Source organism: Rhincodon typus, chromosome 15 (genome assembly GCF_021869965.1).
Source record: "Rhincodon typus isolate 14 chromosome 15, sRhiTyp1.1, whole genome shotgun sequence".
In the NCBI taxonomy this organism is placed as follows: domain Eukaryota; kingdom Metazoa; phylum Chordata; class Chondrichthyes; order Orectolobiformes; family Rhincodontidae; genus Rhincodon; species Rhincodon typus.
The window spans coordinates 10390864-10415139 of record NC_063346.1 but is presented as its reverse complement, the minus strand read 5'-3'; the positions used below and the strand labels follow the sequence as shown (position 1 = coordinate 10415139).

Here is a 24276-nt window from a genome sequence, read left to right as displayed (position 1 = left end):
TTCTGAAAATTCAAATACATCACTGGTTCTACCTCATCTACTCTACTAGTTATGCCTTCAAAAAATCCCCAGTGGGTTTGTAAAACATGGTTTCCCTTTCATAACTCCATGTTGACTGTGTGTAAAACAATTGTTTTTATTTAAGTATCCTACCAAGGACTGTTTCAGAATCCATAGAATTTTGAAAGGCGACTATTTCCAATGGCCACCTCCCTTAATACACTCAACAACTGTAACAGAAGTTGAAAAAGACTGCAGTATGGATTTCTGTCATGCCTTCAGCATAATAAAATATCCCAAGACACATCTCAGGAGTGACCACAATAAAATGTGATGCTGAGTCACACAGAAAGCAAGCGTGGCAGACAGAGGTGACTCTATACAGTGGTAATGTCACTGGGCTAGTAATGCAATAGATGCAGGCTTGCTTCAACCATGCTCTCAGGCACTGCATTCCAGATTCCGATTATACACTGGATAAAAATGCTTTCTCTCACGCCACCTTTGGTTCTGGTGTCAATCACTTTTAATAGGTGTCTTCTGATTCTCAATCCTTCTACCAATGGGGAGCACATCTTTTCATCCATCCTATCAGACCTCTACTAAATCTTCTCTCTGCCTTCCCTTCTCCAGGGGAATAGCCTGAACTGCTCCAAATAGCCACTAAACTCGAGTTCTTCATCTCTGGAACTGCTCTCAAAAATCCTTTCTGTGCACTCTCCAATATTTTCACAGCCTAGTGGCAGCCACAGCTGGAGGCAATTCTCCAGCTCAGGCTGCATCTGTGTTTGCCAGTCCGCCATAATTTCCTCCCCTCAGTTCTGGAAAACTGCGCCAAACAACGCAACATGAAGAGGGGAAAACTGAACTCGTGGCTGCATGAGAATAAAAGGAACAAGACCCAGAAATCAAACAAACTCAAGCCAATCTATAATTAAAGTACAACGCATCTCTGGCAAGATGGTGGCAGGGTAAGATGCTCCAGTCAGAGCTCCTCTGCTTGTCAGAGACTGTAGGAACTGCAGATGCTGGAGAATCTGAGATAACAAGGTGTAGAGCTGGATGAACACAGCAGGCCAAGCAGCATCAGAGGAGCAGGAAAGCTGACGTTTCGGGCCTAGAAGGATCTAGGCCCAAAACGTCAGCCTTCCTGTTTCTCTGATGTGGCTTGGCCTGCTATGTTCATCCAGTTCTACACCGTTTCCTCTGCTTGTCAGTTCTTTTGTCGTTTTCCTTTCCTTTCTTTCTCTCTCCCTCTCCCCTTTGCAGTATTCCCACCCACACCCCGCCTCAACATTTAACTATTTTTAAACTTCAATTATTTCACCTGAAGGAAAGGAATCGCATCAGTGACGAGGTGGGAGCTGAGCACGTGCGCCTCATCCTGCAGCGGCAGCGGAGTGAGCGCGGGCCGGAGTGACGTCGAGGGATCGGACACGGGTCGGAGCAAGTCCCGGAGGGGCCGCATACCCGGAGCGATGGTGAGGCCGCGTACCGGGGCGTCACGGGGGCCGTGTCCCGGGGCAACAAGCAGCCGAGAGAGCTTTTCGGTGGGGAAATGGCTTTGATGGGCTCCCATCCAGCGGTGGCAGCATTTTCAGAAGCGGCTGCTGAGTTGGTCAGCCTGGAGTAGGGCCTTCATTTTCCACATGGAGTAGGCCCCCTGACAGCAGCATGGCCTGAGCTGGTTTAGCCCAGAGCAGGGCACTCTCGGCAGCATAGCATAAGCTGTAAAGTCCGGAGCGGGATTCAGGCGCCGGTATAGCAGCGAGGAAGGGAAGTTGGACTCTCTTTTAGTTATCTTTCTTTATTTTATTCCGTAAAAGGCGCTTATGTACGAGCGACGGTGCACACCTTTCACTGCATTTTGTTTTGAATGTACATGACAATAAAGGATATTCAATTCAATTCAGGGAAAAAGCCGAGGAGGAGAAACAACAGGAAAACAGAGAAACTGTTAGTTTTGTCAGACCGTATCAAAATGAAAATGACAGCCCAATCTTATGCATTAATTAAGTTGTATGTATAACAGCTTGAACATACAATGCATCTGACAGCATCATTCAGCTTTGTGACAAATTATCTGCATGTAGAGAATTCAAAGATGAAGTACAGACGTTGCTAACCTGAGCACCATGTACATATAAAATGAGAATATGTAGATAAAATCTGTGCTCCTTCCCACAAAAAGCACCTCAGATGTTTATGGTTCCCGAAGACATTTCACATAAAGTCTATAATTGTCTAAGTTTTATTCAAATCAGCGGATTACCATTTAAGAACTAAGAACAATACAGCACAGGAACAGGCCCTTCAGCCCTCCAAGCCTGTGCCGACATATTTTGCCCTTCCATATTAAAACCGTCTTCACTTACAGGATCCATATCCCTTTATTCCTTTCCTATTCATGTATTTGTCCAGGTGCTTCTTGAATGCTGTTATTGTGTCTGCTTCCACCACCACCTCTGGCAACACACTCCAGGCACTCACCACCCTTTGTGTGAAAAATTTGCCATGCACATCTTTTTCAAACATCCTCCTGCGCCTTGAAATTGTGTCCCCAAGTAATTGACCCCTCCACCCTGAGAAAAAGCCTCATACTTTCCATTCTATCCATGCCATTCACAATCTTGTAAACGTCTATCAGATTGCCCCTCAACTTCCTGCATTCCAGTGAAAACAAACCCAGTCTATCTAACCCGTCTTCATAGCTAAAATACCCCATACCAGGCAACATCCTGGTAAATCTTTTCTGTACCCTCTCCAAAGCATCCACGACCTTCTGGTAGTGTGGTGACCAGAACTGTATGTGATGTTCCAAGTTTAGCCCAACTAAAATTCTATAAAGTTGCAGCATAACTTGTCTATCCTTATACTCAATGCCCCTTCCAATGAAGGCAAGCATGCCACAGACCTTTTCTACTACCTTATCTACCTGCGCTGCCACCTTCAGTGATCTGTGGATCTGCACATCCAGACCTCTCTGCATATCAATACTCCTAACAGTTCTGCCATTCACCATATAACTTCCACCTATACTTGACCTTCCAAAACGCATCACCTCACATTTGTCTGGATTAAACTCCATTTGCCATGCCTCTAACTGATTTATATCCCGCTGTATCCTCTGACAATCCTCCTCACTATCGACAACTCCACCAATCTTTGTATCATCTGCAAACTTACCTATTAGACCAGCTACATTTTCCTCCAAATCATTTATGCAGATCACGAACAGCAGAGGTCCCAATACTGATCCCTGTGGAAAACCACTAGTCACAGCCCTCCTTTCCGAAAAGCATCTTTCCACTGCTACCCTGTGTCTTCTACGACTAAGCCAGTTCTGTATCCACTTTGCCAGCTCACCCCTGATTCCATATGATTTCAACTTTTGCACCAGTCTGCCATGAAGAACTTTGTCAAAGGTTTTACTGAAGTCCATGCCGACAACATCAACCACTTTTCCCTCATCAATCATCTTCATTACCTCCTCAAAAGCTCAATTAAGTTAGTAAGGCACAACCTTCCCCACACAAAACCTTGCTGTCTATCACTAATAAGCCCATTTGCTTCTAAACATGTAAAGATCTTGTCCCTGAGAAACTTTTCTAATAATTTCCCTACCACCAAAATGAGACTCACAGGTCTGTAATTTTCAGGATTATCCCTGCTACCCTTCTTAAACAATGGGACAATACTGGCTATTCTCCAATCGTCTGGGACCTCACCTGTGGCCCAAAGCGGTTACAACGATGTCTGTCAATTCTCCAGCAATTTGTTCTCTTGCTTCCCTCAATAATTTTGGGATAGATCCCATCAGGACCCAGGCATTTGTCTACTTTAATACCTTTTAACATGCACAACACCTCTTCCATTTTAGTAGCAACTTGGCTTTAAACTCGATATTCCCTTCCCTGAGATCATCCTTCGCCCAATTCCTTCACTTTGGTGAGTACTGACACAAAGTATTTGATGAGGATTTCACCTATCTCTTCTGGCTCCATACATGAATTCCCTCCTTTGTCCTTGAGTGGGCCAATCCTTTCCCTGGCTACCCTCTTACTTTTTATATATGTGTAAAAAGTCTTGGGATTCTCTTTAATCATGTTCGCTAATGACTTCTCGTGACCTTCTGATTCCTTGCTTAAGTTCTTTCCTACTTTCCTCATATACTTCAAGGCTCCAGACTCCTAGACCTTACGCATGCTTCCTTTCACTTTCTGACCAAAGTCATAAAATCTGTGGTCATCCAAGGTTCACATCATTTGCCATACCTATCCTTCATTCTTGCAGGAATGTACCTCTCCTAATCTGTTATCAACTGCTACTTGAAATACTTCCACTCATCTGATGTAGATTTACCCTCAATCAGCTGCCTCCAATCAAAATTCTCCAGTTGCTGCCTAATATTGTTGTAAGTTTTCTTCCACTAATTTAACACCTTCACCTGAGGACTGCTGTTTTCCCTATCCATGAGTATCTTAAAACTCACAGTAATATGGTCACTACATCAGATTAGCATATTAATATGCATGGTGGACCTGGCCTGCATCCTATAGTCAAATTCACATAGAGTCATAAGAGTTATGCAGCACAGAAACTGTCCCTTCGGTCTAACTTGTCCGTGCCGACAGGACATCCCAACCTAATCCAGTCCCACTTGCCAGTATTTGGCCCATATCCCTCTAAACAGTTCCTATTCAAGTACCCATCCAGGTGCCTTTTAAATGCTGTAAATATGTGATTAAAATGTCATGATGAACATAAAATGCTCATCCCATGACAACAGAGGATGAAGGCCATTTCATACATCATATCCGTGCTAGCACCTTAATGGAAGCTACTTATGTTAATTGTATTCCCCTGATCTTTTTCCCTATCCATTGGCAATTCTTCCCTTTGCAGTACCTTTCCAATTTTGCTTCAAATGGCATTATTATTTCTGCTTCGAAAGAAAAGATCATCCTTATTAAATTCAGTAGGAAATTCAGGAGAAACTTCTTCAAGCATTCCCACAGGAATAGTTATAACAAATATACTGAGAAAAATTTGCATTTATAATGTACCTTACAGCCAATTATGTACATTCTGAAGTGTAGTCACTGATCTGATGTAGGTAATAGAGCAGCCAATTTGCACACAGCAATTTGAATATGACCAATCTCCTGCAATGATGTTGATTGAGGAAGTAATACTGACCTCGGACTCTGGGCTAACTCCTCAGCTTGTCTTCAAAACATTTTCATGTGATTTTTTAACAGCCACTTGAGAAAGAAGAAAGGGCTTCAGTTTAAAGTCTCGGCTGAAATATTCGGGGCTGCATTGCAGTGTCCGCCTCCATTTTTTACTCAGGTCCTGGACCTTAAACCTGAAATTTTCTGACGCACGTGACATTGCTATCAACAAAGTCATGGCTGGCACTCAAGTAACACAAGGCGTGAGCATCGCTTGCGAGGTCTGCACTTCTTCCCATCTTAAATTGCCTTTCAATTGAGTGGCTTGACATATCTCTTCAGAGAGCTATTACCAATGTCTCACCCCCAATATCTCAAAAAGTATGTGAGGGAGAAAATGATTGTGCTGATAGGGGAGTGGAAGGAGTGGGGTATAAACACTGGTGCAGTTCAATTGGCAAATAAACCACCTCTGGACTTTGTGTAATTACACTTTATTATTTTTTTTAAGTGCAATTGCAATGTAGCCAGTTAAAACAAAGTAACTTTCTCTAATCTGTGTGGATTTGTTGTTGGGCGCAGAGAGTTTGTCATAAAGTCTGCCTCAAATCATGTTAATCCTGGAGCACATACAACAAATGGCTTCATAGCATGATTCTCAACCATTTCTACCTTGAATGGTGCAACCAGATTGAAGAAAATTCTTGTCCTAATGATCTCAGATTGTTGAGGGGTCAGAAACACTCAACTGAAGTGGACACAGTCATGTCATGAGTTGAAATCTCCAGGAATCCATCCAAGTAGATTTGATAGTCAGAGTACACACTGTCAAGCGGTCATCCTTGGCTCATTTCCCTCTTAATAGAAGCATCAAGGTCACTTGAAGCACAATCTGAGGGCTCCACCGACAGTAGCTGAAGGTGGGGGTTGGGGGTGGTGAGAAGGTGGGAGTAAATGCTACAGGAATGTGTGAGAGTCACAGTGGGCTTTTTCTTAATATGCAATCACGGGATGTGGGCGCTGCTGGCAAGACCAGGACTTGATGTCTTTTCTTAATTGTCCTTGAGACAGTTGTGGTGGTGAGCTACCTTCTTCAACTACTGCCATTCTTGGGGAGGAAGGTATTGCAGCAGCTGATGAGGGGAGGCAGCATTGAATGGTGTTATGGAAATGAAAGTAAGGGGCCTTAGAGAAAGAATGGACTTGTGGACTCAGGTTGAGTGTGATGTCAAAGTCTGTGGGCAACCTCGTTGAGTCTTAGGTGAAATAACTGCACAGAGGCCTGTATCCCATCACCAAGTCACCCTTTATTTACATGTGCACAGTACATGGACTCTGACCAGCCAGCTCAAAACCTGTCCCTAGACTAAGGAGATTTTCTGAATCTCCTGGTTATATCTGTCAGCCAGGGCTCCCTGATCGGCCCAGGTTAACAACCCCAATCAAGGATCTCATAGTCAATGGATCCAACTGGCCCTCGTTACAATCTTTACCTAGGCAATTGCCAAAGAGGATGGGTGAATTTAATGGCTAGAAAGACAGTTTCTGACAGGAACTGAAGGTAATGGCATTAGTCTTCCCAAAATTTAGGAAGGATTGTTAACTCATATACTTTACATATAATAATCCCTGATTAAAAAATCTGACCGAAGAACTTGATACAAGTGCATTCAAACTTTGAGCAGGAATGACATTAAAATTGTGGGCTGCATCTTACTATTTTTTGGCTAAGTGCTACTCACTGCTCACTGGGTATCCTCCAAAAAACTGGTATTTCTTAAGCCTGCACACCTTTAAAAGGCCTTTGTGCATCCAGACAAGCAATGTCAATCCAGAACATGCCAGTTCCACTATCTTCTCTCTGTTACCTTGAATCCTATCTCTGCAGCTATACACACCTTCCAATAAGGATCATGCTTTATCACTCTCATTATGTCTTCAACATAGAACTCCTACAGTATGGAAGCAGGCTATCAACTTTGCACTGACCCTCCAAACTACATCCCACCCAGATGCAAATCCCCACCCTATCCCGTAATCCCACATTTCCCATGGCCAATCCACCTAACCTGCACATCTTTGGACTGTGGGAGGAAACCAGAGCACCCGGAGGAAACCCACACAGACACATGGGGAGAATGTGCAAACTTCACACAGACAGTTGCCCGAGGGTGGGAATTGAAACCAGGTCCCTGGCACTGCGAGGCAGCAGCACTAACCACTGAGTCACAGTGCCGCCCAACATCTTCCTTCACTTGTTCTCACTCATCCCAAACTCTAACTCTACCTACACTCCGTCCCATCTGCACTGCTCATTCACTCACCCAGGACACCTCCCTAACCTGCACAAATAGTAACAGATGTGCCATGCACTGTTATCTCCCGTAATACTTGCCTCTCTCTCATTCCATAATAAGGCAAGATGGGTGGAGGACTCCGTGACATTTGCCACTTCCCTATTAATGTGGTGGAGATGCTGACCATTCCACGCGGCTGACTGACCGTGTCCAAGCCTCTGGACTGGTATCAAAGGCTGCACTGGACTTACTGTACCAGGACCCTCTGATGTATTCCCCTTGACCTTTCTGAGGCCTGGAGACAACATGACTAGCTTCCTGCCCTTGAGCTCTTGTCTAAACAAAAAAACAGCACAAAGTAATATACACTTGGTAGTTGTAGGTGAGGGGGCAAAATGCAAAAAGGCAAGGGAGGCAAATGGAAGGCAAGGAGATGCTGTGAACACCCAGAGAGGTCCTGAGTGAGTGAGGGCAATGACAGCAAGTGAAGACCCCAGAGATGCAATCTGCTCCAGTCTATGAGCTGGGTATGTGACACCGAGTACAGTGTCCTTGCTCCAGCATTACGATGAGAGTTCCTGGTACAACCCGAGGAGAAGCGCTAAAGTACAGAAGCACCCTGTTAGTGAATCAGAGATAAGCAATGAGGATTATTAGAGGTGTGCATATGTCTGATGCCAATGTCTATGCACTTGAGGTGCACATAACTGGTGACCATGGAACGAGCTCTGAGATGTTGGTGTCCAGTATCCAACATGGAGATCCATTGGATCCACTGGAGCTGAAGTCACAGGTACCCACACTGATTTTCAAATCAAGGATTCTCAACATCCTGCTCATTTGGCATGTTTAGTAAAGTAGGAAGATGAATATTAATGAGATGCCATTCTGAAGGTATTTAACAAACTTTAAGCTCCCTTCATTGGTCGCTCACACTACCTAGCGGGAAGCTCATCACTGCTTGGCAGAAGCACAAAAGGGGTGAGATGCTCCCTATGTTGAGATAATCCTCAACAGAATCCTTGTCTAATTCTGCCACAAATCTCACTATATTGTTCAGACTCCATTAAGATTTTGCCCTGTTTCTCCTGATACTGAACTGAAGTCAAATGCTCACACATATACACACTGTATCTACATGGCTAAACACAGCAATGGCCATCAGTTGAGGATACAGTATTACTGAGCCTTATTGCTACCCCTCAATAGCTGGGCCTCCGTCACTGGTTAGTGCTCCTACAGTCTCTGACACTGGGACACTGATACCGGTTCTGAGGGAAGATCATCAGTGGTCACATGATGCAGACACCGGGAAGCTGAGGATAGGGGTAGGGCCCAGCTGTCACTCCCCACGTTGGCCTGTGTGAGCGGTAGCAGTAGTGGCTCTGGGTTCAGTGCAGGTGAGCCCTGGGGGCGAGGGTGGCTGAGCATGCAGTGGCAGCCTCTCTCTGGTTAGCATCTACAATGCAAGTCTTGAGCCTTGCCCAAGGCATTGATGTTCCAAGCGTTATTTATTCAGTGATTAAACATAGTAAATGTAATGGAGATGGAGAAAGAGTTTTACAGGAGTATTGAATATGGTTTGTGATGTGTTACAGTGTGTGGGTTATACCATTAATATAAGCATTACAATTGCAGCCGGGCAAAACATTGTACTGACTACACTTGTGGTTCGACAAACACAGCCTGCTATGATATGGACAAGTCTACAGGCACAATGGGTAGCTTTCCTGGTTCTGAGCCAGAGTTTCAAGTCCCGCTCAGGACATGTTGGCCAAGAAAGATGCATCAATAATGCAGCCAAGCAAATCAAGGACCAACTTGTAAATACAGCAATGGCAAGTGGTAAGATCAGGGCAGGTTCCTGGTCAGCTGTGCGATGGAATTAAGTTGGACACCAAACGTAACTCTATGCTACAACAGGCAAGGGAAAGAGTGCATGTTGTCACTGCAGGTTGGATTCTCAAGCTCACGTAGACCAGATTGGTGCTGGCACTAAGGTGGCTGATCCCACTCCGGGCTGGATGGATCTGTGATTTGCCTCAGTGCCTGACCCATGACCGAAGCCGTGTTGCTGTGGGTCAGATCCACTTTTGTTTACAGAACTGGAGAAGAGAACATGTACTTTAAAAATAAAGTGACCGCTTCCTTTCTCTTTGCGATCTATGAACGATCACATAGTCTCTGTTATGTCTTTTGTTGCCTCTTCATTAATATCAGATATAATTGTGGCTTTTGCAGTTCAGGCCGTCTTTGCAAGTGAGTTTTCACAGTGTTTTCCACACCTTAAAGTGAGATAGATTTGACAGTGTGTCCAGAACAAGAAGCAGAAAGTTTTTAAGTAGCTTTAATGGCTAGGACAGACCTGTTCATCAACAGGATTCCTCCAAGTATTCGAGAGGCAGCAGAGTAACATTAAGTTAGCCCTTAAGCTTTACTGGTTGGAACAACTTATTAAGCAGCAGGTTCAGAAGCCAGTAAGTGGCGTGATTGCAATATGTATAATTAAAGGGATAGTGGTAAGTTCATGATATTATTTCCTTGTACAAGAAAAGTAAATGACTCACAATCTCCACTGAACTAAATTATAGTTGCCTTTTATATATTATTTTTATTCTTACCAACAATAGAAGGATTAGGCAAGCTGACAATTTCTGAAAGCAAAGAGCTGATTTACTTTCAGGATTATGGATAGTCTGTTGACTGTACGGAAGTCCCAGAGAAACCCAAAACATTTTAAAGGAGTAATTTGCTATTAGTGGTGGAAATCGGGCTGTAGAAGGCAATAGCAATTGGAAGTCCACCAGTCTGTCCCTGGCGACACATCCTAACTACGTAAGGGGTGAAAAGTAGCCAATGACCTCTAAATGACCACTGAAGTGCCGAAGGGCAAGCTGGAAAAGTGGGATTGGGGTTTGCTCCCATTTCGTAGATGAGGGTAGAGAACCCTGGACCCTTCCCCATAAAATCCAGTCCTGCCACTCTATGACTCAAGGACAAAGATTTCCTTTGCTTATTTATTAACAAATGATATTTTCTGCTTATCAAGAGTATTCAGCGCAGGGTAGCACCGTAAAGCGTACACATCAGCCATCAGCTTACTGCCAGCTCACACACAGTAAACTCTTTTACTGTGTTGCCATTACCTCATGGCAGTCACAGCAACAGAAGACATCACAGGTTTTCTGTGATGTTTCCCTTTCCTTTAATGGACATCCTCTCTGACTCAGAATGTCAATTTACTTACAAATTATGAATAGAATTGTAGGTAGCAACCTGCTAGCAGCTAATTTAATCCTGGTCATGGTTCAATTTATTTTGAAGCTTCAGAACCAGTCAAGAGAAAAGAAAATGGTCTTGCATTATCTGGTCTGGTTTGATCTTTACATTCAGTGGTGAAAGGATGGACATCAAGTAAGAGCAAGACTAGACCTTCCACAGCAAGCATATTCAATGCCACATCCAAAGTCTGAACTATGGAATATTACTGTACAGAAAGAGGCCATTCATCCATCATATCTTTGCTGGCTCTTTGAAGAATCAATCAAATTAGTCCCACTCCCCTTGTTCTGTCCTTTTTTCTGTTCAAATATTTATCAAATTCCATTTGAATGTTATTTCACTGCTCTTTCATGCAAAAAGTAACAAGTCCTAACACTTTAATGTGGAAAAATCACATCTCACCTCTGTTTGGTTTTGACAATTAATCTAAAACTGTATCATTGGGTTAACTGACTCATCTGCCAGTGAAAACAGTCTCCCTTACTTCAGCCATCGAAATTGTCGTAGTTATGAGTGTTCCACTTGAATCTCGTCTCAATATTTTTTTCTGCACAAATGAAAACAATTTCATTTTTCTTAGTCTCAGCACATAAGTGAAGGCCCATAGGCATCTGCTGCCCTTAGTCTTTCAGATGGTCATGCTTGTGGGTTTGGAAGATACAGTCTAAGGAGCCTTGGTAAATTTCTGCAGTGTATCTTGTAGATGGCTGCTACTGAGTATCAATGGTAGACAGAGTAAATGTATGTGCTAGTGGAGTCAATCAAATGGGGAACTTTGTCCTAGATGCTGTCAAGCTTCTTGAGTGTTGATAATGCTACAGTTGTCCAGACAAATGGAGAGTATTCCATCACACCCCTGAATTGTGCCTTACGGATGATGAGCAAGTTTGGGGAGTCAGGAAGTGAGTTACTTACTGCAGGAAACCTAGCCTCTGGCATGGTCTCATGCAAACAGAATTATTATGGCTAATCCAGCTCGGTTTCTGGTCAATGGTAACGCTCAGAATGTTGATAGTACTGGAGTCAGCGATAGTATTGCCATTGGCTGTCAAGGGGTAATGGTTAGATTCTCTCTTGTTGGAGATGGTCATTACCTGTGTGGTGTGAAGCTATCAGCCCAAGCCTGGATATTTTGCAGAACTTAGTGCATTTCGACATGGACTATTTCAGTATCTGAGGATTGATGAACATTGTGAAATCATCAGCAAAATCCACACTTCAGATTTTGTGATGGGGAGATCAAGCAGAATTGATGAAGCAGCTGAAGATGGACAAGGACAATATCTGAGGACAAGACCCTGAGGAACTCCCGCAGTAATGTCCTGTAGCTGAGAAGACTGACCTTCATTGGTCAGAGCATTGAGTATAAGAGTTAGGAAGTCATGTTGCGGCTGTACAGGATGTTGGTGAGGCCACTTTTCGAGTACTGTATGGTTCTGGTTGCCCTGTTATAGGAAGGATATTGTTAAATTGGGAAGGGAACAGAAAAGATTTACTAGGATGTTACCGAGACAGGAGGGTTTGAATTATAAGGAGAGGCTGGATAGGTGAGGACATGTTTTCCCTGGAGCATAGGAGGTTGAGGGGTGATCTTATAGAGGTTTATAAAATCATAAGGGGCATAGATAAGGTAAATAGCAAAGGTCTTTTCCCTTGGGTAGAGGAGTTCAAAATCAGACGGCATAATTTTAAGGTCAGAGGGGAAAGATTTAAAAGGGGGCCTGAGGGGTAACTTTTTCACTTAAGAGGGTGGCTTGTATACGGAACAAACTGCTAGAGGAAGTGGTAGATTCAGGTACAGTTACAACATTTAAAAGTTATTTGGACAGGTACATGAATAGGAAAGGTTTAGAGGAATATGGGCCAAACTTAGGAAAATGGGATTAGTTTTGTTTTTATTTCTTTATTCATTCACAGGATGGCTAGGCAGCATTTATGGTCCATCCCTAATTTCCCAGAGAGCAGTTATGAGTCAACCACATTGCTGTGGGTCTGGAGTCACATGTATGCCAGGCCAGGTAAGGATGGCATTTTCCTCTCCTAAAGGGCATTAGTGAACCAGATGGGTTTTTCCCCCATGACAATCAGCAATGGATTCATAGTCATCATTAAATTCTTAATTACAGATATTTATTGAATTCAAATTCCACCATCTGCCATGGTATTACCTGGGTCTCTGGATTGACAGTCCTGTGATAATACCACTAGGCCATTGCCTCCCTTGTTTGGAAAACTTGGTCGGCATGCACAAGTTGGACCGAAGGTCTGCTTCCATGCTATATGACCCTATGACCACCAATTACACATCCATCTTCCTTTATGCCAGGTATGATTTCAAACAATGGAGAGTTCTCCTTTGATTCCCGTTGACTCTAGTTTTGGCACCTTGCTGCCAAAATTGGTCAAATGCAGCCTTGATGCAAGGCCAATAACTATAATCCCTGGAATTCAACTGCTTTGTCCAGGTTGAGACAAGGCTGCCACAAGATCAGGAGCTGAGTGGCCCTGACCGAACACAAACCGAGCCTAAGTGAATAGGTTATTCCTTTGCAAGTATTGCTTGATAGCACTGTTGATCCTTTTCCATCAATTTACTGATGATCAACAGTGGACTGACGAGGTGCCAAGTGGCCAGGTTGGACATACCCTGCTTTGTTTTAGGGGCAGAAAAACTTAGGCAATTTTGGAATCATTCTTGAGTAACACAGTGAGGGTAAATCTACAATCTGTCGCTCTAACAATACAAAGCTTCACACACGTAGAATGTTTGTCAGAATTTTAGGTCCTCCAACTGATTCATGGTATTTGTAATTTCCTTTCCATTAAAGATACCAATGACAAACCCAGGGTCACAATTCCAACGTAAGCCTGAATTTCCCAATGCATACACCCAGCTAACAAATCTTCACTTTGGAGGCACTCAATATGAAAACATCTTATAGTGCACATATTGATTTTACAGGTTCTGGCATCAAATAGAAAGATATTCTCACTTGCACTGAGGTATCTCCCACCTTCATCTAGCTCAACAGCAATCATTTTGACTTGTATCAAACAGGTGATATTAACTCACACCAGGTTTACACTCCCACCAAAGTCAAAACTATAATCATTAATGTGATTGAATAACGTCAGGCTTCAAGGAAACACAGCCAAAGTAACAAGTCTGAGATATAATTACCACTCCTCCCCCAGCTGAGTGCAGCAGCACTGACATTCCTTCTCGGAGGTTAGCCACTTCGAACAGCATCATGTAGGCAGTCACAAAGTTCATGGGGAAAGCTGCTGCTTCTGCAAAGCCCATCTCATCTGGGATCTTGTACACAAACTCCATCGGTGTGCAGACCACTTCACCCCAGGCACTGTAATTAACAAACGCCATGACTCTGTCTCCGATCTGAAAACAGGTGAAAAAGAAGATGAACCAACCAGCACAGATGAGCTGACAGCAATGACTTTAGCTTAACACAAAACTGCTATGAAATCAGGGAGAAACTAACATTGTATTGGAGACAGGTATTTACCACAACTAACATAGCAAAAGAGCAATGAGAAAAATAATGGCATTGAAGAGGGATCAGCTGTCAGGCCCAGATTGTATTGATCCCTTGGTCTAAAGGGAAATAGGTGAGAATAATACAGAAGCCCTGAATATTTCAAAGTATTCTCAATGTGGAGATTTTTCATTTACATCAGAAAATTGCACACATCGCTCTGCTCTTTGAAAAATGATGCAGAGGTGCCGGTGTTGGGATGGACAAAGTCAGAAGTCACATGACACTAGGTTATAGTCCAACAGGTTTATTTGAAATCACAAGCTTTTGGAGCGCAGCCCCTTCATCAGGTGAAGTGGAGGGAAGCACAATAGCACCAAATTTATAGGTGGAGAGATCATTGCAAGATAATTACACGTAAGAAAGACGACACAGAAAAGCTAGGGATTTACAAAGCAATCAGCCTTATGTGAATAAGAAAGCTTTAATAAATTAGCTGAATGGACATTTGCCTCAAATTTCAATACGGACAGGTATGAGGTAGTATGTATTGATAGGAAGAAAAGTTCCTTGAGGGGAAAATTCAATTTTAAGAAGGGTACAGGAACAGAGAAATCTGAGGTACATACATACAAATCCCCAAGAGTAGCAACACAGATTAAAAAGGGCATAAAATGAGCAAACAATGCACCCGGGATCAGTTTGCAATTATAAAGCAGAGAAGTTATGTTGAACTTGCATAGAATCTTGGTAAGACTTTATTTGAATTAACCTAATCAGTCCTGTTTCAATATTATAAAAAGGACATAAAGGCACGGGACAAGAAAAGACCGAGATGTGACCTCGGAGAGTTCTTTTTTTAAGACAATGCAATGGCTTGATTGGAATGATGCAATGTAGAGATCATGCTCGCTCACAGGCGTTACCATAACTACGGGCCGACAGATAAGAAAGTCACTGATAAATCCAGTGGGAATTCAGGAGAAACTGTTTTTTTTTACATAAAGAATGTGGAGCTCACCATGGAGCAGCTGAGCTGTGAATAATGTTAATGTGTTTAAGAAGAAACCAGACGAGCAAATGCGAGTAAAAAGATTCAAGGTTATATGAAGAAGGCTGGAAGGAGACTCATCTGGGGTATAAACACCAGAATGGACCTGTTGGGTCGAATGGCCTGTTTCTGTGCTGTAAGCAACCTATCATTCTGGACTCTAATCATTCTTGGCTCTTAATTTAGTACTTTATCCTATTTTTATCTTCATACTCAATAGTGGGTCAGGGGTGCATGTTGCCTAGGGGTTCTGAACTCTAGATTGCCCTCCCTAAACCTCTCCACCTCTTCCTCCTTCACAAGGTAGTACTGACCTTTAGTCAGTGATCTTACTATGCACTATGCCAGCATAAAGGCTGGGTGGAGAAAGCGAATCTGGCTTCACTTCAGCCTGATGTCCCAAAGCCAATCAATAGCCAACAAGCTGGGGTAAGTGGGAGGAGTGCTTGGGTCCCAAGAGGATGCCCGTTCACCCAGGAAGTGATGATAGGCTTGAAACATGGCATTATCTCTCCAGCTGTTGTGTAAACCCAGGGGCAGCTGGCATGAGGGCCTTAAGTGATAAGAAGGATGTGGTGGCTTTGGAGAGGGTACAGAAAAGATTTACCACGATGTTGCCTGGTATGGAGGGCATTAGCTATGAGGAAAGATTGGAGAAACTTGGGTTGTTCTCACTGGAATGACGGAGGTTGAGGGGCGACCTGATAGAGATCTACAAGATTATGAAGGGCATGGACAGAGTGGACAGTCAGAAGCTTTTTCCCAGGGTGGAACAGTCAGTTACCAGGGGCCATGGGTTTAAGGTGCAAGGGGTAAGGTTTAAAGGTGATGTACGAGGCAAGTTTTTTACACAGAGGGTGGTGGGTGCCTGGAACTCGCTGTTGTGGGAGGTAGTGGAAGCAGATACTGTAGTGACTTTTAAAGGGCATCTTGACAAATACATGAATAGGATGGGAATAGAGGGATACGGTCCCCGGAAGGGTTAGGGGTTTTAGTTGTGACGGGCAGCAGGCTTGGAGGGCTGAAGCGCCTGTTCCTGTGCTGTAATTTTCTTTGTTCTTTGCTCTTTGTAAATTAGTCTCTTCTGGACCTCAACTGGCCCACAGGCTGGCATGTATCTGAATGGCACCTCCTCCTCTGTTAAAGCTGTAGTTGGGGCAGGGACAGACAGGTAGATGGCGAGCGTGACATCAACCTGCCTGTCCAAAACCTCCAGGAGATGATACCGGGAGGGACACCATAAAATCCAAACCTCATGCATTCTCCTGTGGCACAGAGTCAATTTATTCCAATCATGTCAATGGCTTCTCAATGGTTTACTAGATTATAGGCACTGTCAAAATGAAAGCTGTTTTCTTGTAATTTGCTCCCTAAGCAATGACTTGCATGTTGGGCTACATTCTTCATGCAAATATTTAGATGGATTTGCCGCTGTACTGAAGTGTGCAGCTGGTGTTTCTATAAAACATGACAGTCTGAGAAGAATTAGAAAATGGTCTGATAATCGTTACGTGTAATGATTTTCTGAGTGCAGTTAATTTGATTTTAATGAGATTAGTTGATCTATGATAATGGGTGGTCAAAGCCAGTTATTACTTTCTGCTCAAGCAGCCTAAGTGGGCTGAAATGAACAGTGGACTAAGGTTGGTGAGTGATGACAGGAGATGGAGCAAGTGTGGACAGGAAGGGGATACAGAATGACCTGGGTAAAGGGGCTCTCTGTGGGTCAGGATGAAGTACTTCAGGAGGGTCAGGAACACTCAGCGAGAAGGAGTTAAAGAAATTTATCGAAGGTAGCTTGGGAAAATGCATTAGTGAGGTGAGCATAAGGACTAAATAAAACCAAAAAAACCATCAATGCTGTAAATCAGAGACAAAAACAGAAATTGCTGGAAAAGCTAAGCAGGTCCGGCAGCATTTGTGGAGAGAAATCAGAGTTAACGTTTTGGCGCAAGTGACCCTTCAACTCATCCCGAAATGTTAACTCTGATTTCTCTTCACAGACGTTGCTAGACTTGCTGAGTTTTTCCAGCAATTTCTATTTGTGTCTATTAGTATAAGGACTGATATTTTCAACTGTCTGAAAGAGATTTAATCATTCCAAACATAGTGTTGCAAAAAAGTTAAAAGAATACTGAAGGCCCCTTTTCTATGTTTAAATCTCATTATAATCAGTAAAGACCCATCTCGTGGATTTGTGGGCCTTTGTTGCTAGACCATTAACCCAGAGACCCAGGTAATGTTGTAGGGACCTGGGGTCAAATCCCACCACAGAAGAGGGTGGAATTTGAATTCAACAATAATCTGGAATTAAGAGTCTACAGACGGCCATGAAACCATTACTGATTGTCAGGAAAAACCCGTCAGGTTCACTAATGTCCTTTAAGGAAGGAAATCTGCCATCCTTACCTGGTCTGGTCTGGCCTACATGTGACTCCTGACCCACAGCAAATGTGGTTGACTCTTAGCTGCTCTCTGGGCAATTAGAGATCTGGCAATAAATGCTGGTCCAGCCAGCAACATCCACATCCCATGAATGAACTTTTTTTAAAATTCTTTCTAAACGCTGACCTGAGTAAAATTATAGGTTGTGACTATAATACTTGACAGAGTTGCCAGGCTGTTTTGTACTCAGGGACTCTTAAATGCTCAAACAGTAAATTTGGCCCAATTTCATAATAACACGAAAGTTGCCATTTATGAAAATGCATAAAAGCCGACACCCAAGGATGAAGATAAAAAAGACAATGGTATGTTAGAGACAACAAGGTGCAGGGCTGGATGAACACAGCAGGCCAAGCAGCATCGTAGGAGCAGAGAGGCTGACGTTTCGGGCCTAGACCCTTCATCAGAAAAGGGGGAGGGGAAGAGGGTTCTGAAATAAATAGGGAGAGAGGGGGAGGCGGATAGAAGATGGATAGAGGAGAGGATAGGTGGAGAGAAACAAACAGGTCGAAGAGGCGGGGATGGGGCCAGTAAAGGTGAGTGTAGGTGGGGAGTTAGGGAGGGGATAGGTCAGTCCAGGGAGGACGGACAGGTCAAGGGGGCGGGATGAGGTTAGTCGGTAGGAGATGGAGATGCGGCTTGAGGTGGGAGGAGGGGATAGGTGGGAGGAAGAACAGGTTATGGAGGCAGGGATGAGCTGGACTGGTTTTGGGATGCGGTAGGGGGAGGGGAGATTTTGAAACTTGTGAAATCCACATTGATACCATTGGGCTGCAGGGTTCCCAAGCGGAATATGAGTTGCTGTTCCTGCAACCTTCGGGTGGCATCGTTGTGGCACTGCAGGAGGCCCAGGATGGACATGTCGTCTGAGGAATGGGAGGGGGAGTTGAAATGGTTCGCGACTGGGAGGTGCAGTTGTTTATTGCGAACTGAGCGTAGGTGTTCTGCAAAGCGGTCCCCGAGCCTCCGCTTGGTTTCCCCGATGTAGAGGGAGCCACACCGGGCACAGCGGATGCAGTATACCACATTGGTAGATGTGCAGGTGAACATCTGCTTGATGTGGAAGGTCTTCTTGGGGCCTGGGATGGGGGTGAGGGGGGAGGTATGGGGGCAGGTGTAGCACTTCCTGCGGTTGCAGGGAAAAGTGCCGGGTATGGTGGAGCTGGAGGGGAGCGTGGAGCGGACAAGGGAGTCACGGAGAGAGTGGTCCCTCCGGAAAGCCGATAAGGGTGGGGAGGGAAAGATGTCTTTGGTGGTGGGGTCGGATTGCAGATGGCGGAAGTGTCGGAGGATGATGCGTTGGATCCGGAGGTTGGTGGGGTGGTACGTGAGGACGAGGGGGATTCTTTTTTGGTTCTTATTGCGTGGACGGGGTGTGAGGGATGAGTTGCGGGAGATGTGGGAGACACGGTTGAGGGCGTTCTCAACCACTGACGGGGGGAAGTTACGGTCCTTGAAAAACGAGGACAACTGAGATGTACGGAAGTGGAATGCCTCATCCTGGGAGCAGATGCGGCGGAGGCGAAGGAATTGGGAATAGGGGATAGCATTTTTGCAGGAAGGTGGGTGGGAGGAGGAGTATTCTAGGTAGCTGTGGGAGTCGGTGGGCTTGAAATGAATATCGGTTTCTAGGTGGTTGCCCGATATAGAGACAGCGAGGTCCAGGAAGGGGAGAGAGGTGTTAGAGATGGTCCAGGTAAACTTGAGGTTGGGGTGGAAGGTGTTGGTGAAGTGGATGAACTGTTCGAGCTCCTCGTGGGAGCACGAGGCGGCGCCGATACAGTCATCAATGTAACGGAGGAAGAGGTGGGGTTTAGGGCCGGTGTAGGTACGGAAGAGGGATTGTTCCACGTAACCTACAAAGAGGCAGGCGTGGCTTGGGCCCATGCGAGTACCCATGGCCACCCCCTTTGTCTGTAGGAAGTGGGAGGAATTGAAAGAGAAGTTGTTGAGGGTGAGGACAAGTTCAGCTAAGCGGATGAGGGTGTCAGTGGAGGGGGACTGGTCGGGCCTGCGGGACAGGAAGAAGTGGAGGGCCTTAAGACCATCTGCATGGGGAATGCAGGTATAGAGGGACTGGACGTCCATGGTAAAGATGAAGTGTTGGGGACCGGGGAATTGGAAGTTCTGGAGGAGGTGGAGGGCGGGGCTGGTGTCACGGACATAGGTAGGGAGTTCCTGGACCAAGGGGGGGAAAATGGAGTCCAGATAGTTGGAGATCAGTTCGGTGGGGCAGGAGCAGGCGGAGACAATGGGTCGACCAGGGCATTCAGGTTTGTTAGTTTTTATCACAGGGATGGGCAGCATGACAATAAAAATAGTTTGTTTTCAACCATGATCACATTGAATAACAGAGTAGGCTTAATAGGTCAGTAAAATCACAGTGCCGTCAGGGAGCGAAGCAGAAAATTTTGACCCAGCGACAGTGAAAGAATGGCAATATGGCTTTAAGTCAGGATGCATGTGCGGTGGAGGGAACTGTGCAGGTCATGGTGCTCCCACCTACCTGTTTCCCTTGTCCTTTTGGATAGTAGAGTTTGCAGATTCGGTAGGAGCCTTGGAGAGTTACCACAGTGAATCTTGCAGATGGTACTCACTGCTGCAACTATGGTGAGGGGCTGAATGCTTGAGGTGGTAGATGGGGCGCCACACAAAGAGGTGTTGTGCCACTCTTACTAAATTCACTGCGGCAACTAAACAAGACACCTTGACAGCTTCTTCCAAATCCATGATCCCCACCATCTGGGAGGACAAGGGCAGTAAATGTGTGCAAACACTACCACCTCTAAGTGACCCTTTAAGACACAAATTACCCTAACTTGGAACTGTATCACTGTTCCTTCACTGTCACTGGGTCACAAGCCTGGAACTCCCTCCCAAATAACACTGCAGGTGTCCCTATCACTTCACAGACTGCAGCAATTCAAGAAGGTAGCTCATTTGCACCTTCTCAAGGGCAATTAAGAATGGGCAATAAATGCCAATCTAGACAGCACTGTCCACTTCCCAGGACCAAATAATAATAAAAGGTTTTAAGATCTCAGCATTTGAGATTTTAAGATCTTTTAATACTTTAAGAAAGAGCAATTAACGTTAAGAAGTGGTGTGATGAATTTTGATGTAGTGAGGAAAAAGAAGAAGGAAGAATTCATGGGAGTTTAGGAGAAACAGAGGTAAAGACAGGGGACATAGTAATATTGATGCAGAAAAACTGACAATACCGACCTCAAAGCCTACTGTGTTGTCACCCAAGCCTTCCACAATTCCAGAGCACTCAAAGCCAGGAACCAAAGGTGTCTTTGGTGGGTTTTCTATATTGCCTTGTCGAACCATCAAGTCAATGAAATTCAAGCCACTGAAAAGAAAAATTATCAAGTCAGAAGTATGGCAATTGACCAAACACGAATATCCTGTAGACTATGAAGGAATAGACAGCTGTATGTATATGTTTACGAGCACAACTAAATTTAATGGCATAGTAAATAGTGTAGATATGACAAATAATGGGACATTGAAAGACGAAGTGAGTGGCGAAGCTGCGTAAAATGAAGTTCAGTGTGTGAATGTGTAAGGTCATTTACCTTGCAACTAAATAGATCAGGCTAGTTTGTAAAAGATGGGAATCTAAGAACTGGGATGAGCACAGAGACGTGAAGATGTAAGTGAATACATCACTAAAGCTAATGCAGAGTCACAACAGCTATTGTATTTCTTTACAGATACTGGGGTTTATGGAAGATATGTTGGTCTTAGAGGGGGCAGCACATTTTTGTCACTTTGATACCAGAACTAACCAGGTTTTAGTTACAAGCTTAATTTGCATTCACTCGGATATCTTGTTTTGCATATTAATGATTAAGGGATGATAATGTGTGGCTAACAGTTCCAAAGACTCACAACCCTCTGAGAGAAGAAATTCTTCCTCATCTCGGTCTTAAATTGGCACCCCTTAATTCTAAGACTGTGCCCTCTGGATCTTCCCATGAGGGAAGCATCCTCTCCGCATTTACCCTGCCAGTTCAAGTGGGGGTAGGTAGTAAATGCAGGCCCAGCTAGTAATGCCTGCATTCCATAAACAATTAAAAATAGATCCATCATAATCTCCTGCTCTTGTACTGAATGTCTCAATTGATAATCACAGTAATTTTATCTACCTGTCCTGTTGGCTTCAAATGTGTACAGACATGTCCTCCAATCCTTTGTACTTCTTGGGGTCCTACCATTCAACTCCCTTGCCTTGCTAGTCGTCCAAAAATGCATCACCTCAGACTTTTCCAGATGAAATTCCATTTGCCATTGTTCTGCCCATGTGACCAGCCCATCTATGTCAGCCTGTAGTTTAAGGTCTTCCTCCTTGCTACCTGCCACACCACCAATTTTCTTGACATCTATGAACGTACAGATCAAACCTCCTACATCCATGTCTAGATTAGATAAACCGCAAAAAACTCACCAAATAACTGTGTGGTACCTCTTGACACCAGCTTCTAGTTACAGAAACAACCTTCATCCATCGACCTCTGCCTGTTCCCACTAGACAACTTCTGATCCAATTTGCCAAATTGCCTTGAATCCTCTGGGCTCTTACCTTCTTGACCAGTCTCCCATAGGAAACTTTGTCAAAAGCCTTATTGAAGTCTAGGTAGACTACATTAAGTTCACTACCTGCACTCAGGTAACTCCACTCATCTACACACCTTCTCAAAAATGCATTCTCAATCATAATCTCCCCCTGACAAAGCCAAGATGATGTTCCTTGATTAATCCTTGTCTCCCAAGTGGAAATTAATTTCTTCCTTCAGAATTTTTTCAACAGTTTATCTGACACGGATGTTACATCAATGGCCTATACTTCCCTGGTTTTTCCCCTATCCCTTTTCTGAATAATAGTCACACATTAGCTGCCTTCCAGTCCTCTGGCACCTCTCCTGAGGCCAGAGACCATTTGAAAATTAATGTCCGAGGCCTTGCGATCTCCTCCCTTGCCTCCCATAGCAGATTGGGATACATCTCAACTCCAGGCCAGCAGATGGAGATCCTTACCCTCCTCTGCCCTAAGCAATATGCCTCAAAAAATTTCTGTTTGAGACATAGTAAATCAACAAATGCCAGGGATTAATCCCCAAAATTTCTTGCAGTTATTCCAATTTACATGGTGTATTGTATTATTTCCAATCAATAGAATCATAGAACCCACCCCACCATCCTCAGTGCAGGCAGAGTCCATTTGTCCCTTCTAATTCTACTCACCCTCTGAAAAGCATCCCACACAGACCCTTACCATATCCCCATAATCCCGCATTTAGCCAATCCATGTAAACTGCACATTCCTGGACACTGTGGGCAATTTCCCATGGCCAATCCACCTAACCTGCACAACTCTGGACTGTGGGAGGCAGCTGGAACACCTGGAGGAAACCCACACAGATGCAGGGAGAATATCCAAACTCCACGCAAACTCCATCCCAGGGTGGAATTGAATCCTGGCACTGTGAGGCAGCAGTGCTAACCACTGATCCGCCAACTAAATCTGGAATTGACAGCTGGTCTTAGTAACTGTGACAATGAGACTATCTAAGATTGTTGTAAGAACCCATCTGGTTCACTACCATAACTTAAGGAACGAAATCTGCCAACCTTACCTGGTCTAACCTACATGTGACTACAGATCTCACAGCAACATGGTCAACGCTCAACCGCCCTCTGGGCAATTAAAAGTGGGCAACGATGCCTACATGCAATGAATAAATAAACCATAATATTCATTGAGCCATAGAATGAGCAAGAAAAATGTCCTACCATATATTCTAGTGCAGCAGAGGCAATACCTTGCTGCACATTGTGATTGATTTGCCAAAGGTTCAAGATATTACAGCCAGCAAATTTCGAGTAAGCTAGAGGCTACTTGGAATACTCTACTAGTGACTGGAGAGGTCCTAGTCAATTTCACCCAGTGTATATTTTGGGGTAGGTTTTCCTATTCTTGCACCTGAGTTGTTGAAATGTCGGGAAATATTCAAACATTTCTCATGGAGGTGTGTGATCTTCTCTGACTGGTGTTCCTCCATTCATTGTATCCAAAACAAAACTAATGACTCCAGGCTAGACAAACAGGAGGCTAGAAGAACACAGCAGGCCAGGCAGCATCTGGAGGAAAGGAGCAGTCATTGTTTCGGTTATTACCCTTTTTCAGGACCTTGTAATACCCGAAACGTTGACTACTCCTTTCCTCCAGATGCTGCCTGGCCTGATGTGTTCTTCCAGCCTCCTGTTTGTCTACCTTGGATTCCAGCATCTGCAGTTATGTTTTAGTCTTTAAGGACTCCAGGCACTGGATCAAGAAAATGCATGTGAAACTGAGGCAATAGTTTAAAGAGTTATTCTGAGCAACAGGATTCATTCCTTTGTGATTGAATCAGAGTAGAAATTAGTCTCAGCCAGGAGCAAATTGACTCAAAGCAAATTCCCTCTATTTTAACAGAATTATCAATGCTCTCCTTTACAATTACAAGGCAGGAGCTGAATCCGAGGAA

The 24276-nt window shown here is 44.2% G+C and overlaps 1 protein-coding gene across 1 annotated transcript in view; it reads right to left on the bottom strand.

Annotated features, from left to right (window-relative positions):
• LOC109916470 (synaptic vesicle membrane protein VAT-1 homolog-like) overlaps nucleotides 1–24276 on the bottom strand; it is a 68857-nt gene that overhangs the window by 23241 nt on the left and 21340 nt on the right. Inside the window, exons 2-3 of the mRNA XM_020516187.2 lie at nucleotides 20969–21098; nucleotides 13935–14150 (exon numbers count right to left, since the gene is read on the bottom strand). Coding sequence (XP_020371776.2) covers nucleotides 13935–14150; nucleotides 20969–21098 — 346 coding nt within the window. The remainder of the gene's footprint in view (nucleotides 1–13934; nucleotides 14151–20968; nucleotides 21099–24276) is intronic.